The sequence below is a fragment of the Urocitellus parryii genome, chromosome 2 (genome assembly GCF_045843805.1).
Source record: "Urocitellus parryii isolate mUroPar1 chromosome 2, mUroPar1.hap1, whole genome shotgun sequence".
NCBI classification, from domain to species: Eukaryota; Metazoa; Chordata; class Mammalia; order Rodentia; family Sciuridae; genus Urocitellus; species Urocitellus parryii.
In genome coordinates this window covers 114,684,790-114,701,250 of record NC_135532.1, presented here as the reverse complement: position 1 = coordinate 114,701,250, position 16,461 = coordinate 114,684,790, and the positions used below count along the sequence as shown (strand labels likewise).

At 40.9% G+C, this 16,461-nt stretch overlaps 1 protein-coding gene across 5 annotated transcripts in view; it reads left to right on the top strand.

Annotated features, from left to right (window-relative positions):
- Kcnab1 (potassium voltage-gated channel subfamily A regulatory beta subunit 1) overlaps positions 1-16,461 on the top strand; it is a 326,666-nt gene that overhangs the window by 268,160 nt on the left and 42,045 nt on the right. For 3 of the 5 annotated variants that reach the window (XM_026392903.2, XM_026392907.2, XM_026392904.2), the window contains exon 8: positions 10,494-10,580. The exons of the other annotated variants lie outside the window; for them this stretch is intronic. In XM_026392903.2, the coding sequence (XP_026248688.1) occupies positions 10,494-10,580 (87 nt within the window). The remainder of the gene's footprint in view (positions 1-10,493; positions 10,581-16,461) is intronic. 5 annotated transcript variants of the gene reach the window in all.

Below are 16,461 nucleotides of genomic sequence, written 5' to 3'. Positions count from 1 at the left end.
ACCATTAAAGTTTGTATGTTTGATATGCAAAAAAAAAAGAAAATCTGTGGTCCATTTGTGTATAATGAATTGATGAATTGAAGAGCATCCTGCTTTCATGTAAAACTGATTAGAACAAATTTTAAAAAAAAAAAAATAAGTAAAAAAAAAAAAAGAAAGAAAGGGGGAGAGATTCAGAAAATGGCTCACTCTGGACTCAAAAAGAATTATAAAATCAAACAGAAAGAGAATAGAGATGCATTGCTACTGTCATCTCCATCGGATCTCCATGCTTTGACATTTCCCAGTGTGAGTGCGTAATTTCAGAATTCACTTCTTTTAAATCAGTTTTCTTCAAGCCTCACACAACTTAATAGAAGTACCTTAAATTTCTTCTTCTAAACCAGTTCAGTTGGAATCCAAACTGACCCAGATTCGAACTTCAACATAAGACTTCACACTTTTGAGACTGAGATCACTTATTACGATGTTGCTAATGTTGGTGTTATTTTGAAGTTCATAGTTTCAGCCAAAGACAAGAGCTCATGAGTATAATTTCAGTCTAGGCAGACAGAAATTAGAGAATTAAGTGAATTTTTCAGAAAAGCCGAGACATGAGATTTCTAAACCAAAATAAAATTTGAAGAGGTTTACACATAATTATCCTTGGAATTCATTGCTATTTTTTCTGTGATGAAAGGGACCTTATTTATCATTGGAGACTCTTCTGCACATTAAATTTGAGAAGCACTGTTAGAAGATAAGGCAAAGTCCAATTCATGTAGGATTCAGGCTACTTGCAGGCTAGGTGGCCTTGGCCACCTGAGTTAGTTTACAGAGTATAAAATCAGCTTGACTTGTGCACAAGGTAGTTTTGAAAATGTTCATATGAGAGGTCTTTTCAATGAGCCCAAATTCTTTGATTGAGATCAGCTGGTGTAATGTTCTCTTTAGATTCACAGAAAGAGGGAAGAAATCTCATCAGCAGCTCATTACCTCCATTTACAACCCCAAGGTCCTTTCAGGCTCTAAATTTCTATGTATTCATTCAGCTATTCCATGAATGTTCTTTTCAGCCCCAATTTGTGTCAATGTCAGAATTTGGCAGATCAAATTCCTTTAGTTTCTAATATAGAGGAATAGGAATAGGGGCTGGGGCTGTAGCTCAGTGGCAGAGTGCTTGCCTAGCATGTGTGAGGCACCGGTTTGATCCTCAGCACCACATAAAAATAAACAAATAAAATAAAGGCATTCTGTCCATCTACAACTACAAAAAAAAATTTTTTTAAAAAGGAATAGGAATAATTTGATAAGACACATTATAAGAATAAACTGTTTTTGTGCTTTTACTATCCAAAGCTGTGTCTAAGTCTATATTTGCCTTTTAGGTAAACAACAGTTTTTGTGGTGTGATTCAAAACACAAACTATCGTTGTAGGTGCAGGCAAAATAAATAAACTGAGAAAACTCAGCTTGAAATTTTTTAGTGAATGACGAATGTTATATAAACACTACTGTGAATTTTACAAGAAAAGATAATTGAGGATCTTTCAGTTGAATAAATTTCTTAACAAAAGGATTCACCACAGGATTCCTTTGCAGTGTACCATGTTCATGGAAACTTGCACCCACTCAAAATAACCCTGTTTCATGATGGGAGGTTCCGCTAAATATATGATTCTAACACATCAACAGTCCCTTAAAAAGGATCAGGTGTATCTTAAATCATAACTGAGAGACTCGTTTAAAAGAAACTGGAAATTATAAACAGTGTGCAACATCTAAGGCAAAATTTTGCTCCAATCGAGATAGGAAAGCAAATGTGTGGTAGGTTAACAGGTGACACAGCATATTTGAATAGAACCCTTGCAGAATCTCCAAACTGCTAATTTGCTCATCTCTACACAATCGAGCTTGCAACACAAAGCACCCCATCCATCTTTAAGCATGACAATCTGCTTAAACCCTAGAATAAGCATATTTCTTCAGAAGCCTATGAAATGAGTTTAGGTTGAATTAAACTTCGCCTTCTAAACAAAACAGTTCCTGTTAAAGTTCAGAATCTGAAAGAAAGATGGACTTAGATTTCTTTTACTGTGGTCACTCAGGAACTGCTATCTTTACATAATCTATTATCCTGGGCATTTTTAAGGAATTGCCAGTTAACTTCTCAACATTTCCTCAAAGACGGGGAGCACTTTCTGCTCCTCCTGGACTCTCCTCCACAGAAACTGGGTTGGTTCCTGGGATGAGCTAATGCCAGAAGCACCTTCTGTAAATAGGCCTGTGGCACTCAGCACTTACCTCCTTCAAAAGCAATTAGCTGCCCAGCTGCCCATCAGAAGCCAAGGTCAATGCATTTTTGCATGTCTGCTTAAACTTAAAACAATACATGGCTCCAAGCCAGTGCCCAACACAACATTTGCTAAATGGAGGTAAAACATGATGCTTGTTTATCTGAGCAAAATCCTAAATGGCTCTTAAGGAGACGCTGGTTGAGCATGACTTTCTATTCCTATGATTCACCTATTGCTACAAGATTAAAAGCATCCAAACAGGAAGAGGCAGGACTTTCTGATTTGGTCTGCCGTCATGTGAAAAAACAAAGCAGAAAGATTATCTGGTTTCATTCCATCTTTGTACAGATAAGGAACCTGAGCCTCACAGAGGCTAAGAGACATCACCAGGTCATTCACACCATCTTGAACTGGTGTCCTGGACCTCAGCCTCTGTGCCTAGCCTCCTCTGACTGCCTTTCAGGCCCATCCAGCTGCCAAGGGCTCCGGGGGGGAGCAACTGCCATGCTGTTCAGATCTAACCCAGCTCCTACCACCATCCATGATGTGCTCTTCCCCTGACCCCCATCTTAGCACAGTCACCCCACTTCTCAGGCCAAAACCCAGGACCATCTGGGTTTTCATCTCTACCACCCCGAACACCTGTAACACCACCGGTCCTTTTACTTCCACCCACACAACTCTTTTTGAAGACGAGCATTCTCACCAACTTGGTCCAGCTCAATCTGCCACAGTCACCTGTCCATGCTGTCACTCTTGCACTGACACGTTCTTCTCAGGAGGCAGAACTATCAGTTCAAAATGGAAAGCTGATCATATTATTTCTCCTTCTTAGTCCCCCCTTAACTCCCCAGTTCTCTCATGCCCCTTGCCAGTGTTTTTTGAGTCTCACATTGAATAAAACCCAGAACTCACACCATGGATCACAAAACTGCATATCACAGATTCTCAAAGTAAGTGGCCAGTGTCTCTCAGGGATACCATCTCCTTTCCCTCCCCTTTGAAGTCAGAGTGGGGATCCCTGACTTGATACAGCATGTCATTTTAATAGTCTCACTGGAATACACTTGAATTTCTGCCCAAATATCAAGAAAGAGTTGGGAGGTGAGAAATGATCAAATGCCATGAGACTGACCTGTCCATCTAGTCCTTGTCATGATCTAAGCAGACACTATGACCTAACAGTGGACCTCCTCAGTAAGCACTGTAGGCTCTATGGGATGAAGACTTTGTCCCCAGACTATAGCACAGTTTCAGGATCAAGTGGGACTGAATACATGCTTGTGCCACAGGACAGTAAATGGCTGAAGTTGTGCCTGGCCCATGAAATGCCCAATCACCATGGAGGACATCTTTTCCAGAGCCAGGCATGGATTAGAACTGTCATTAAATGTATCTCTGGGGCTGTCACTCAGTGGCACAGCACTTGCCTGGCATGTGTGAGGCACTGGGTTTGATCCTTAGCACCACCTAAAAATAAACAAATAAAATAAAGGCATTCTGTCCATCTACAGCTACAAAAAAAATTAATAGATAAATAAAATAAAATAAAGGGGTCCAGAGAAAATAGTTAGCCTATAGTCTTTGCTCTGTACCTCTGAAACTTTTGACATGAACACCATGGTACAATTACCACACCACATTTATGTCAAATGTCTTACAGTGTCTTTGGAGCAGCAATATTGATGGTAGTATTGCCAGCTTCACTGCAGATTAGACAATTGAGTCACACACACAAAAGTCAAAGATGTCAACCATGAGAGGGAGCAAAACATCAGCCTGTGAAACCTCGTGATGCCCTGTCCTTTGTCTGCTTGGCTATCCCTTATCTCCTGCCTGCATTTGATGTTTCCAAAGAGTGGCTCATGTCACAGTACTTCTTAAGATAAATTTAATTTCAAGCTACCCCAAGAAGTACCAGGCACTGTCCCAGCCCTGAGAGCAGGGACGAGACCTCCTAACACCTGTCTGTTCAAATCTCTTCATCAGAGCTTTAAACCAGAGCCGTCACAGACAATTCTGTCTCAATGAATGGAAAATATTTCTGGAACTAAATTTAAGCACTCCATTTTCTTGTCAGAGAAGTAATTGTGGCTGTCCGATAAACCAGTTTGAAAATCAAATCTAAATGAGCCAAATTTAAATTTATAAGGGCCTCATTTAACAGGCAATTAATTTTAGGATTCTAATAAAAAGAGGAAAAACCTGCGGACTTCCTGAGCCATTCAAGAGGCTGATAAGGAGATGCTGTGCCTCTCCTCTCAGTGAGGGGAAATGGTCTTTGGACGCCGCCCTCCTCTTGGTTGTGTAATATTGTATATAATACATTCTATTTTAGGGAGGTATTAATTTTACTGAAATTAATTTTTTTCTGAGTATTCACAGGAATATGATGAAATGGTTAGAGCTCAGATGTGGATTGTTGGTTCCAGAATTTTTCTCTTTTATATCACCTCTTGAATCATAGCCTCTAGTGTTTTCTTTTCTCCTCAAAGAATATAAAATGATAAAAATGGTAGGAATTGTAGAGCTCAGCTATATTTTTAGGTTCCATAAATTTCAGTAGGTTTACATGTTATTTCTGATCTATGTCATTTTAATGGGTTTGATGTACAACAAATAAATCTCCAGTCTCACTATAAGCCCATCAAGCAATTCACAACATAAACATTAATTTGCATTTTTTTCAAGAAGAAAATAAAACCTGTTAAAGGGAGGCTAGTTCTGATGCTCAGCTGCTCCTGGATATTTCCACATGACTCACTGTGAAAGGTCACTGAGAGGCGTATGTTTTGCAGCAAGAGCTAGTGACCATGCCAGAGTCCTAGGATTTTCTTCTGTCAGAGCAAATTCAGCCTTTAATATATTTTTAAAAGATTTCACCCACTTGAATCAAATGTATGAAATATGATATGTCAAAGCATTGTAATGTTTTGAACAACCAATAAAAAAAAGATTTCAGAGATCAACTAACACATCCTTGTACTCAACATATTTTTTGTTATCTTTTTTTAATTTTAAGTTGACACATAAAATCCTGCATATTTTTGAGGTTTTATGAGGTTCCGTGAGATGCATGTCTACACAGCCTGAGGTTCAAGCATAACCAGCTCCTCACATGTCTGCCAACTCTCTGTGGTAAAAACATTCAGAATCCTCTTCTACCTTCCTTTGAAATGCAGCACCCATCACCATCCCTGGGAGTCACCCACTGAGTCACACCTGGTGCACAGGGACTTATTTCTCCTAACTCAGTGCCATGGACCAGCATTTCCTCCCCCCATCCCCCAGGAACCTCACCAGCCTCTGGAGACACTGTCCTCCCCTCACCTGCCACAGATAAACTTTTGAGGATCCCACATGAGTGAATGGTGTGGCGGTGGTCTTTCTGTGCTTGTTCCACATAACATGATGTCTCCCAATTCCATTCATGTTGTCAAGATGGCGGGACTCCACCCTTGATGTGGCTGAATAATATTCTACCATGTACACAGGCCAGCCTTTCTGTATTCGTTACTCAGTTGATGAACACCGTTGGTCCCATTTCTTGGCTGGTGGGGACAGTGCTGTAGTGAGTACAGGACTCTCTTGACGTACTTTTCCTTGAATATGCACCGAGCTGTGGGGTAACTGGATTGTAAGGCAGTTCTATTTAATTTTTTTTTAGGAACCCCCCAGTGTTTTCCATGATGATGGCAGTACTATTTACATCCCCGAAGAGTGCAAGGGTTTCCTTTCTCACATCGTTGCTAGCACTTCTCTCTCTCTCTCTCTCTCTCTCTCTCTCTCTCTCTCTCTCTTTCTGTCTTGCATCAGTTGATATCTCACAGTGATTTATTTGCATTTCTCCATGACTAGTGATGTTGAGCATTTTTTTTATTTACCTGTTGCCCATTTGTATGTTGTCTTTTGAGAAATGTCTATTAAGGTCTATTACCCATTTTTTAATTGGACAACGATGATGATGATGATGGTGATGATAATTTGCTGTTGAGTTTCTTATATATTCTGGATAGTAACCCTTATCAGATGGACATTTGGCATATATTTTATCTAATTCTGAAGTCTGTCTGATTCTTCACTTTGTTAGTTTTTTCCCTTTGGAATGTGAAAGCTTGTTAGGTTGACAAATCCCAGTTGTCTATTTTTGCTTTTGTTTCCTGTGATTTGGGAATTTTAACCCCCAAAATCTTTGCCCACTCCAATGTTTAAAAGCATTCCTCTTCATGTTTTGCATTAAAACAATCACCCTGTTTTGAGTTGATACTTCATACTTGATAAGAGACAGGATCTGGTTTCATCCTTCTGCATGTGGACCTGATTTTCTCAGAACCATTCTTTTAGAAAATTGTCCCCAATGTATATTCTTCACACTTGATTGTAGAACAGATGGTTGTAGATTTGTGGGTTGATTTCTAGATTCTCCCCTCTGTTTTATTAGTCTATGTGTCTCTTTTTATGCCTATACCATGATGTTTGATTTCTATAGCTTTGTAGTATTGTGCAATTCCACTTTGTTTTGCTGTGACAAAATATCTGAGAAAAGCAACTTAAAGGACAAAAGATTTGTTTTGGTTCTTAGTTTTTTCGTCCATGGTCACTAGATCCTGTTGGTTTGGGCCTTTGGCAAGCAGAACATCATGGTAGGAAGTGCACAGTGGAACACAGTTACCTGCTAACTTCGTGGTGGCCAAAAAGCAGAGTGGGGGTTATGCAGGGACAAGATGAGGCCTTGAAGGCACACCTCCAAGGACCTACTTATTCCAACAGGCCACACCTGCTAAGTTTCCCCCACCTTCTAATACCCCATGAATTGGTTAATCCATCAATAGATTAATCCATTGATGAGATCACAGCTCTCACGATCCAATCACTTTCCAAAAGCCCCACCTCTGAATACTGCTACATTGGGGACCAAGCCTTCAATTCATGAGCTTTTGAGGAATATTTCATTTCCAAGCCATAATACACATATTTTGAAGTCAGAGAATATAATGTCTACTGTTTTGTTCTTTTTACTCAACATAGCTTTGGCTATCTGGCAGATATTTTTGGTGTGTGTGTGTGTGTGTGTGTGTGTGTGTGTCTAAACAAATTTAAGGATTTTGGGGGGTAGTTCTGCAAATAATGTCACTGGTATTTTCAAAGGGACCACATTGAATCTGTAGATCACTTTGGGTGGCATGAATATTTTAACAAAATTTATCCTTTCAATCCATGAACATGGAGTGCCTTTCCACTTGTGTGTGTGTCCTCTTTGATTTCTTCAATCAATGTTTAGATAGTTTCCATTGTAGAGATCTTTTACCTTTTTGGTTAACTTTATTCTTTGATATTGTTTATATTTTTGTAGTTATTATAAATGGAATTGCTTTTTTTAATTTCCTTTTCAGGTGACTCACAATTGAGAAATATAAATACTTCTGATTTTTGTATGTTGACTTTATACCTTGTAACTCTGCTGAATTTGTTAAGAAGTTTCAATAGTTTTTGGTAAAGTCTTTGGGGTTTGCTCTGCATAAGATCATGCCATCTGCACTCAGCACCCACTTGACATCCTACTTACCATGTGGGTGCCCTTTATTTCTTTACCTTTCCTAGTTGTTCTAGCTAGGATTTTCATACTGTGTTGAATAAAACTTGTGAAAGTGAACATCCTTGTCATGTTCTAGATCTCAGAAAGAAATCTCCAGCTTTTCTCCAATTAGTCTGATGTTAGCTGTCGACTTATTATATGACCTTTATTTGGTTGAGGTATGTTTATTCTGTACCTAATTTGTTCCAAGTTTTTATCATGAAGGAATGTTAAATTTCATCAAACACTTTTTCTGTGTCTATTGAAGTGATCACATGGGTTTTGTCCTTCATTCTGTTGATGTGATATATCATGTTTATTGATTTGAAAATGTTAAACCACTTGATCGTGGTGCATATTCTTTTTCATGTGCTGTTGAATTCAGTTTGTTAGTATTCTGTTAAGGAATTTTTGCATCTGTGCTCATCAAGGATATTGACCTGTAGCTTTCTTCTTAGTAATGCTGGTCTTACGGTAAGAGCTTAGAAGAATTTCCTCTTCTTCAATTTTTAGAAATAATTTAAAAATTATAATCTATATAATTCTAAAATACCATAATTTCATGTATGTTGTGTTTCTATTATCACTTGCTTCAAATTTTTAATTATTTTATTTAAAAGAATTGATGTTAGTTCTTCTTCAGCAGTAAAGACATAGAGTCTTGAACTATTGATGATTGGAGTCTTATTTGGTTTTTGTTCGTTTTTGGAGTTTGTTGCTTTTTATTTTGTGCAGTGCTGGGATTCAAGCCAGGGCCTCACATATTCCAGGCCTGCACTCCACTACTGAGCTACCCACTAGATTTGTGGGTAGCTCAGTAGTGGAGCTTTTTTATTACTGATCTTATCTCAATGCTCATTTTTTGTCTGATCATGTTTTCTGTTTCTTCATGATTCAATCTTTATAAGAGGTATATGTCCAGTAATTTATCCATGTCTTCTAATTTATCAAATTTACTGATGTATATAGTTGATTATCATAGCCTCTAGAATTCCTTCCATTTTTTGAGTGTTAGTGGTAATATCTTTTCTTTCTTTTCTTTTTTTTTTTTTTTTTTTTTGCTCTGACTATTGGAGTCTTCTCTTTTTCTCTTAGCCTCTCTAAAGGTTTCTTGCTCTCTGTTAAGTTTCTCTGAAAACTGAATTGTTTCTCTGTGTTTTCTTGAAGTTCATTGAGTTTTCTTAAAACAGCTATTTTGAATTCTCTGAGATACCACTTATATCCATTGCTTTAAGGTAGGTTTCAGGTGTCTTGCTTTGTGGGTTAAATGAGGTTAGGTTCCCTGAAAGTTCTTGATGCTTGATGGCATATGACAACATCCATGCATTGAAGGATCAGGTATGTAGTCCAATGTTCATAATTTGGCTTTGTGTCTATGCTTCCAGAAATTCTAAGCAAGCTGTTTATTGTGTCCTCTGAGTCTGTGGTCATGCCTTGATTTCAGCACTAGATGGCACCCTAAATTCAGGTTTGCCATGAGCCCACAGTTGGAGTGTTGTCACTGTTTTAGTAATAGAGGATGCCCCTTGCCTAAATTTTTTGTAAGTCTGCAGTTGATGTACTATACATGATGGACAGGGGTAGTGCCTAAAGAGAGCAGTCCAACCTCCACCTGAGGCCTCCACCTGAGGCCACAGTTGGCCCAAACACCTCATATATAATCACCGACTGTGTTCAGGCACTGCAGGATTCTGCCCAGAATGGGCCTCACTGTGGAGGGTCCATGCCTGGGCACCAAATGCTGGGTCACGCTTGGAGCCCACAGCTTGATGAGGTCAGTACCAGAGCCAAGAACAAGGCCCATGCTGCTATTTCCTGCCTACTCCTAGGGTTTGGTTGTGGCCTGACACTAGAGCGACCAGCCAGAGAGGATGCTACAGCACGGGTCCATCTCACTGGGTTGCAGGTCCTCGAGCCCTGGACTGGGGGCAAGGTCTAAGAGGTTCTGCCCAGTGTTGAGTTTCACTGGCAGGCCCAGCACTCAGCTCCAAGTTAACAGCCCTACACTCACTTCCCTGCTGAAACTGGCGAACGATGGAATCGTTCTGAGCTGAGCTGCCTGAGGTTGGAGAGGATTGGTGGAAGCAGTCCCTCAGTTGCTGTTGAGCTGAGTCACACCTGAGCCCCCTGCAGGCTAGTGCATGACTGGCACCAGAGCAGACTGAAATCAAGGTCCATCTCCCTGAGGCTGTAAGTTCCTGTCTGCCTCAGGCTGGATCCAGAAGCTTTGTCCATGAGCACAGGCCTGAGGTACGAGCGTTGGGGCTCTGCCCAGCACTGGGCACTGAATTCCCTCCCCCATCTCCCCAGGATGTGTCCCTGCCTGAGTTGGAGCAGGGTGTGGACAATTCTGTCCTCCTGCCTTCTTTAGCGAGCACATCTTTTCTTGATATGCCAAAGCCAGGTACTGCACTCGCACAGGTTTCCTTAGCTCTTGTGAAGATGAGTTCACATGTGACTCAAACAATCAAGTTTCATCCTGCCCTAACCCCTTCGATGTGTTTTTAAACTAATCCAATGCTTTTCTTTCTTTTTTTTTTTTTCTTTTTCATTTTGAAATAAATTCTTGAAGGAAACCAAACTTAAACTCTTTGCAGTAGTGTGTGTACTTACTTTTTTGTTTTTTCCACTTCTGCTCCCAGGACTGAAGGGCTCCCTCCAAAGGCTGCAGCTGGAGTATGTGGACGTCGTCTTTGCAAACCGTCCAGACAGCAACACGCCCATGGAAGGTGAGTGAAGAGAGTCCATAGAAAATTCTAGAACTATCGATTCCAGCTTGAGGGCTCAGTCTACTCACAGTTGGAAATGAAATATATACAGACTAGTCTGACTGAATAAGAAAAATGGAAAACTCTCTGATGGGTTCCTTTAGGCTCAGTATTTCCCCTGACAGCCAAGGCTGTGACGTCTCCGTTTTTCTCTCCTAGCACTGAAGGCATTAGGCTGTGACTCCTGTTGGTTAGTGCTCTTTTTTTTTCCTGGTTTATTTCACTTTTGTGATCTTATCAACTAAAACAATGAAATTAATTGGAGGGGGAGACTGTAACTGGCCATCATTATTTCAGAGTGAGTCCTCTGGGGGACCTGTATTTTACAATGACTCCAAGTCTGATTAGCTTCCAACCTGTGGTGACAAGCGCTAGTGGTACCCTGAGAGGAGGCTGGGCAGGAGGGACCACTCTAAATAAGACGCCTCACCGTAGTTTTGATGTAGGTCCTGGAGAAGCCGAGACGTCCTATCTCCTTTCTATTATGACTGCCAGAAGAACACAGCTTATTCGTAAAACAAGATGTTCTTCAATTGACATTTGTTTGCCAAACCTATTTAGGACGATTGAGAAAGAAGATGGTTTGAGAGGATAATGTAAAGTATATTCTAATTAGTTGAGGTTCATCATCGAGGTTGTCATTTAACTGAGACGACAGAGAGTGGAGATATGGGGAAAGAGAAGGGATGTTTGGGTGATTTGAGTTTTACAATGTGATATGGTTTATCAATTTTTCAAAGAATTAGAATAAAATTGCACTGAGGGTAATTTTTGTCTTTGATCATCTGAAAGGAAGTGAAGGGTCGTATGATAAATGGGGTTCTGTTGATATTTATTCTTGCTGTAGGGTTATAGAATTTATAGAAAAGTATAGATGATCAAAGAACATATGGATGGCAATTATGAGCATAAGCAATTTCATGGAACATGTTTATGTATAAAATTTTCTCCTAGAATTTTCTGCTTTCTTGATTCTGGGTAAATTAGGAGTTAAATGCAGCATCCCTGTTGGGAACTATCCATGGAAATGACATAAGATTGCATATCTTTGTCAGAGAAGAGATCAGGTGGTTGATAAAGCAAACCATAAACATTTCATTAGTATACAAAGTTATCATTGCAAGGATAATATATCAGATCATTCTCAATGACACACTAAAACAGCACTAAAGCTAGTCAGAAAAAAGCATCAAATAAAATGCCACTTAGAAGCACTAAAGTGGCTTCACAGTTTAAGTGCCTTGTGACTATTTTCCTCTTTGGAACTGTGTCCTTAGCAATTACACCATGTGCATTTACAGGACAGCAGACCCTATGAGAGTCTTCAGGAATTTTTTTCCCCTATCTCAACCCTACCTTTAATTTTAGGGATATATTGTAGCAGTCTCTCAAACAGGAATCATAATTTGCACCGCGTGTGTGTGCGTGTGTGTGTGTGTGTGTAGGAAATTTTCAAACTATGCTACACTAGCAAGATAATGGTGTCTCTTATGTAAACACTCATCATGTGTTGAAATGCCTTAGAAGGGAGCTTCAAAGTATTAAAACAAAAATAGATTACTGCTGTCTGTAACTGAGGCAGTGTCTTGCTTCTGCTGGACTTAGAGAAAATTTATACTCTCCCTAAGTTTCTCACATAAACCTCCACAAAGAGAGATAGGAAGCTAGTCTATGATGAGTCATTGTCCAGACTCAGAAGCAGAAGGCAGGATATTAAGAAATGGAGATTGGCCACGGGTGGGTAAGGGCCAGGAGCGTGGTAACAGGGCAGGAGGTCACCTGCTGGCCTGCACGCCTGGTGAGAGGCCCACCCCAGCGGGCCCACCACGCTCTGAGGATTCTTTTGGAGAACTCAGCAAAGGTGCTCCATGGGCGGTGCTCACCTGCTAGACGGAAACAGCCCTCAGAAATGGTGTCCTCCAACTCAGGGTACCTGTCGGTCCCAGGTGGACCCCGTGGAAATGCCAGAGCTTGGGACTAGTCTCTGGAAACACGTTCTTTACAATTAATTTTTTCCTGCTTTACTATAACAGAGAAAAGTCCTGCTCAAGACACAGGAAGCAAAGAGACAAGGTGGACCTGGCTGCATCTGCTCCTCCAAACCTCGGGGACAGATGAAGTCTTCGCTATTTCTGGATTCCATGTTGTTAAGATTTGTTTTTTGCAATGATTTGGTAAATTGTGTGTGTGTGCGTAAAAGGAAGCTGTATATATGCAGTGAGATTTACCCAAAGAGGTAGACGCCCCTAGAGTTTCTACAGCTTACATAAGGTAAATGTTGTAATAACCAAAGTTACCCTTCAAAACCCATCAGTAACTGTTATTCAGTGTTACTCTACAGCCATTAGTTATTTGTTTAATTTCTTCACCAGATACAGTGACAAAACCACCATCAGATACTTGTCAGCACTTTGTTCCTAATGGCAGGGGAATCCTTAATCTCGTTCACACAGTTTTCTCCTTCCGACAGCTCACAGTGGCTATTTTAGGCTCAGTGACATCCATCTCTATTTAATACAGGCAATGGCATAGTGATTGCCAATCACGCGTGGTCTAACATTCATGCATAAAATCTGCATGTATAAACCGCAGATCCTCAGCCTCTGCAGATGGTTCCAGCCACTCCTTGTCAACTCCATGAAGTCACAACACACACTGACTTACAATTTTCCTGAAGCATTTATATTACACCTGGGGACCCAAGCACTTTCCAGTTGAGAGCCCAGCCCAAGTCAACTCTCTCATGCCCATCACTGATTACCCATTGGCATGGCATTCAAGAGTGCGGATCTAGCCCAGATCTAACCCTGCAAATGGCCAGGGTCACATGTGCCCACATCGGCATCTCCAAGTCACATTTCAAAGGACTTCCGCTTGAACGTGCCTAGAGTTCCATCCCCACTGGTGTGATTCGTACACCCTGGGACGATGTTCATCGGGGATTCCTAAATTAAACCAGGATGAGTTCCATCCAGTTTCTGCAATGCCATGTACAACCAACGGAGCCAGAAAAAAGCCCAGCAGCAGCGTCTCCCTCACCATCTCCTGGCCTCCCAGAGCCAATTAGCCTCAGCCTCCCACTCTTCCCTGGAAAACCAGCATGCAAAGAGCAAGCTCCACAGTGGATGGCTGTGAATGCCAAGGGTTCGGTGGGTAGGAAGGCGCAAAGCACTTCCCCGCAATCTGCCACCCAGCAGCAGCACAATCAGACCGTGTAGGGCCAGGGGGAGACGTTCCTGACAGCAGAGGGGTACTCTCTCCTCTGTCCTGCTCGTTCGTTTTTTTCTGGTTCACCTAGTAGTAAGTCATTTTTTCTTTCCCAGCATCTGCCTCGCCATCTGTCTCTGCTACGATATCTGGCATGTTTTCCAGCCCTAGGAAAAAATCAGCCCCGCATCCCATTTCTTCTTTCTTATGACACTGTCCCTCCCGGTGGAATTACTCCTCGTTCCTTATGCTCTATGAAACCCAAACGCACAGCTGCCTCACCTTCATGAATCCCCAGTGTGTATTTCCACGTCTTCTCTCACCAGACAAGAAAAAGTCCAGGGCACCCGAAGTCGTGCTGGATGTAGGAAGACGGCACCTGGGGACTGTGCTAGGCGTCTGGATCCCAAACGCCAGGCTCCATTCCCTGCTCCAGGAAGAAAGTGATGGAGTTGACTATGGCTGGAAAGGAGACTGCCGAAGGTGCTGCTCGTGAGCGGCAGCAAAGAAAGGAGACCTGGTTCAGTGGGTCAGCCTTGTAAAATGTCCTTGTCTCAGAATAGGATGATTTTTAAGTTGAATTAAACTTCAAATAATTTTTAATTTAAAAAATACTTGAAGTTGAGTCTCCTTACTTTCTATCTAGAGCTTGTTTGCCCAAACTAGCTAATCTCTTAGAATTCCCGAGTCATTGAATATTATTTCCATACTTGTTACAGTTTGATATTTTATTTTCCTTCTTGGAGATTAGCGCTGGCATCAAGCGACCCAGGTGTCTTAATTTCCAATAAGAGTTAGCTTTACTTACTTCCCATAATTTCAGGTCAAACAGCCCACTCTAGAACAGAAAAGTCTCACTTCCTCCTAAGGCATCTTTTTTAGTGTTGCTATATGCAAACAAGAGCTTACAGAAGGATATTCCGGAATCTAAGATATGCATTGGCAACTCTGAAAATGATAGAAAGAAAAAAAAAACTGCATGCAACATCCCAAACTATCAATATTTTACTCATCCCTGAACACTGAACCTAGGCATTTAACTTCCAAAGTGAAATTTTCAGAACAAATATTTAAACACCTAAAACCTGGAAGAATTACTTAATCACAACTGATAGGCCCATCTGCCTTTACGTTTTATTTTCTTCCCTGGAGGGTGCCCTCAACCTGTCTCAAAAACCACGAGACTAGCAGGGCGCAACGTTGCACACCTATAATCCCAGCAGCTAGGGAGGCTGAGGCAGGAAGATCACCAGTTCAAAGCCAGCCTCAGCAAAAGCAAGGCACTAAATAACTCAGTGAGACCATGTTTCTAAATAAAATGCAAAATAGGGCTGGGAATGTGGCTCAGTGGTGAAGTGCCCCTGAGTTCAATCCTTGGTATCCCCTTCCCCCAACCAAAAAAAAAAAAAAATGAGACTAGCAGGCAGAAGTCTTCTGCAGTAGTATGACCATGCTACCCAACAGGAACATAATGCAAGCCACCTGTGCAGTTGGATGTCCCATTAATCACATTTTAAAAAGAAAGAAATTAATTGCAATATTATTTGTACTTTAACCCCATATATCAAAAAATGCCACATGTATACAATATAAAATTATGAATGAGATAGTTTATATGATTTTTTTTACACTAAGTCTTTGAAATCCATGGGTTCACCTTAATTTGGGCCAGCACATTTCAAGTGCTTGGCCACATGTGACTAGGAGCTGTTCTGTTGGATTACATGGGTCTATAAACTTTATTTCCAGCTTTACAGAGCCGAAGGCACATAATAGGTATTCCACAAATACTTACTGGATGGCTGATTGGATGAATGAAGGAACAAGTTTTGGGGGAATTAAACAAATGAAGCTCTAAGGTTAAATTGATCCAATCTCATATTTCTCTACCTGAAGATCAAGCCGTGACATCCATAAGCATTCTGATATTGGTCCAGTTCAACATATTTCAAGGTGATGTTAAGATGGACAGGTTGTTGGCAAACAGCTCCAAGACACTCTTGCATCCTGCTTCTCCTTATCTGCAAAAACAGGAGCATCCAGGTACTGGGAGCAGAAATGAATGCAGAATGATCCATTAGTGTACAGGTGTCCCCACGGAGCACTGTGTTAAATTAAAATGATTTAACACATTTCATTTATGACCCTGGCCTGGATGCTTCTAGGGGCCTTTGTGTCCATCAGATCAATTTAACCTCCTGGCTTGAAAGACGGAGACAGCTGAGTTTTCAAGAAATTAATTTGGAGAAAATGACTTTCCGGATCCAAGAAGATGAGCCAGACCCTACCAAGCCCGTGGCACAAAAAAAAAAAAAAAAAAAAGTGTTCCAAGTTTACTAAAGGAGTTTATTTCCATTTTAACTGTGAACTCACCAAAATTTTACTGATACTTGAGCCCTATCTTTATCTAATTGGTCTAAAGTAAACTGATACTTCCTCCTTTACAGGACAAGTCATGTCATAAAAAGAGGATTTCATTCCATTCACCCTAGGAAAGATCGTAGGGTGGGGTTGAACTCTTCCAGTCTCTGGTTCGATCCTCTGGACAAGTTCCTGTTTCTGTTCATTGCGGCCTCCTCATTGGAAGAGTGTTTCTGAAGTGTGGACCTGGGCATGAGCTGGACACAGCTTCAAA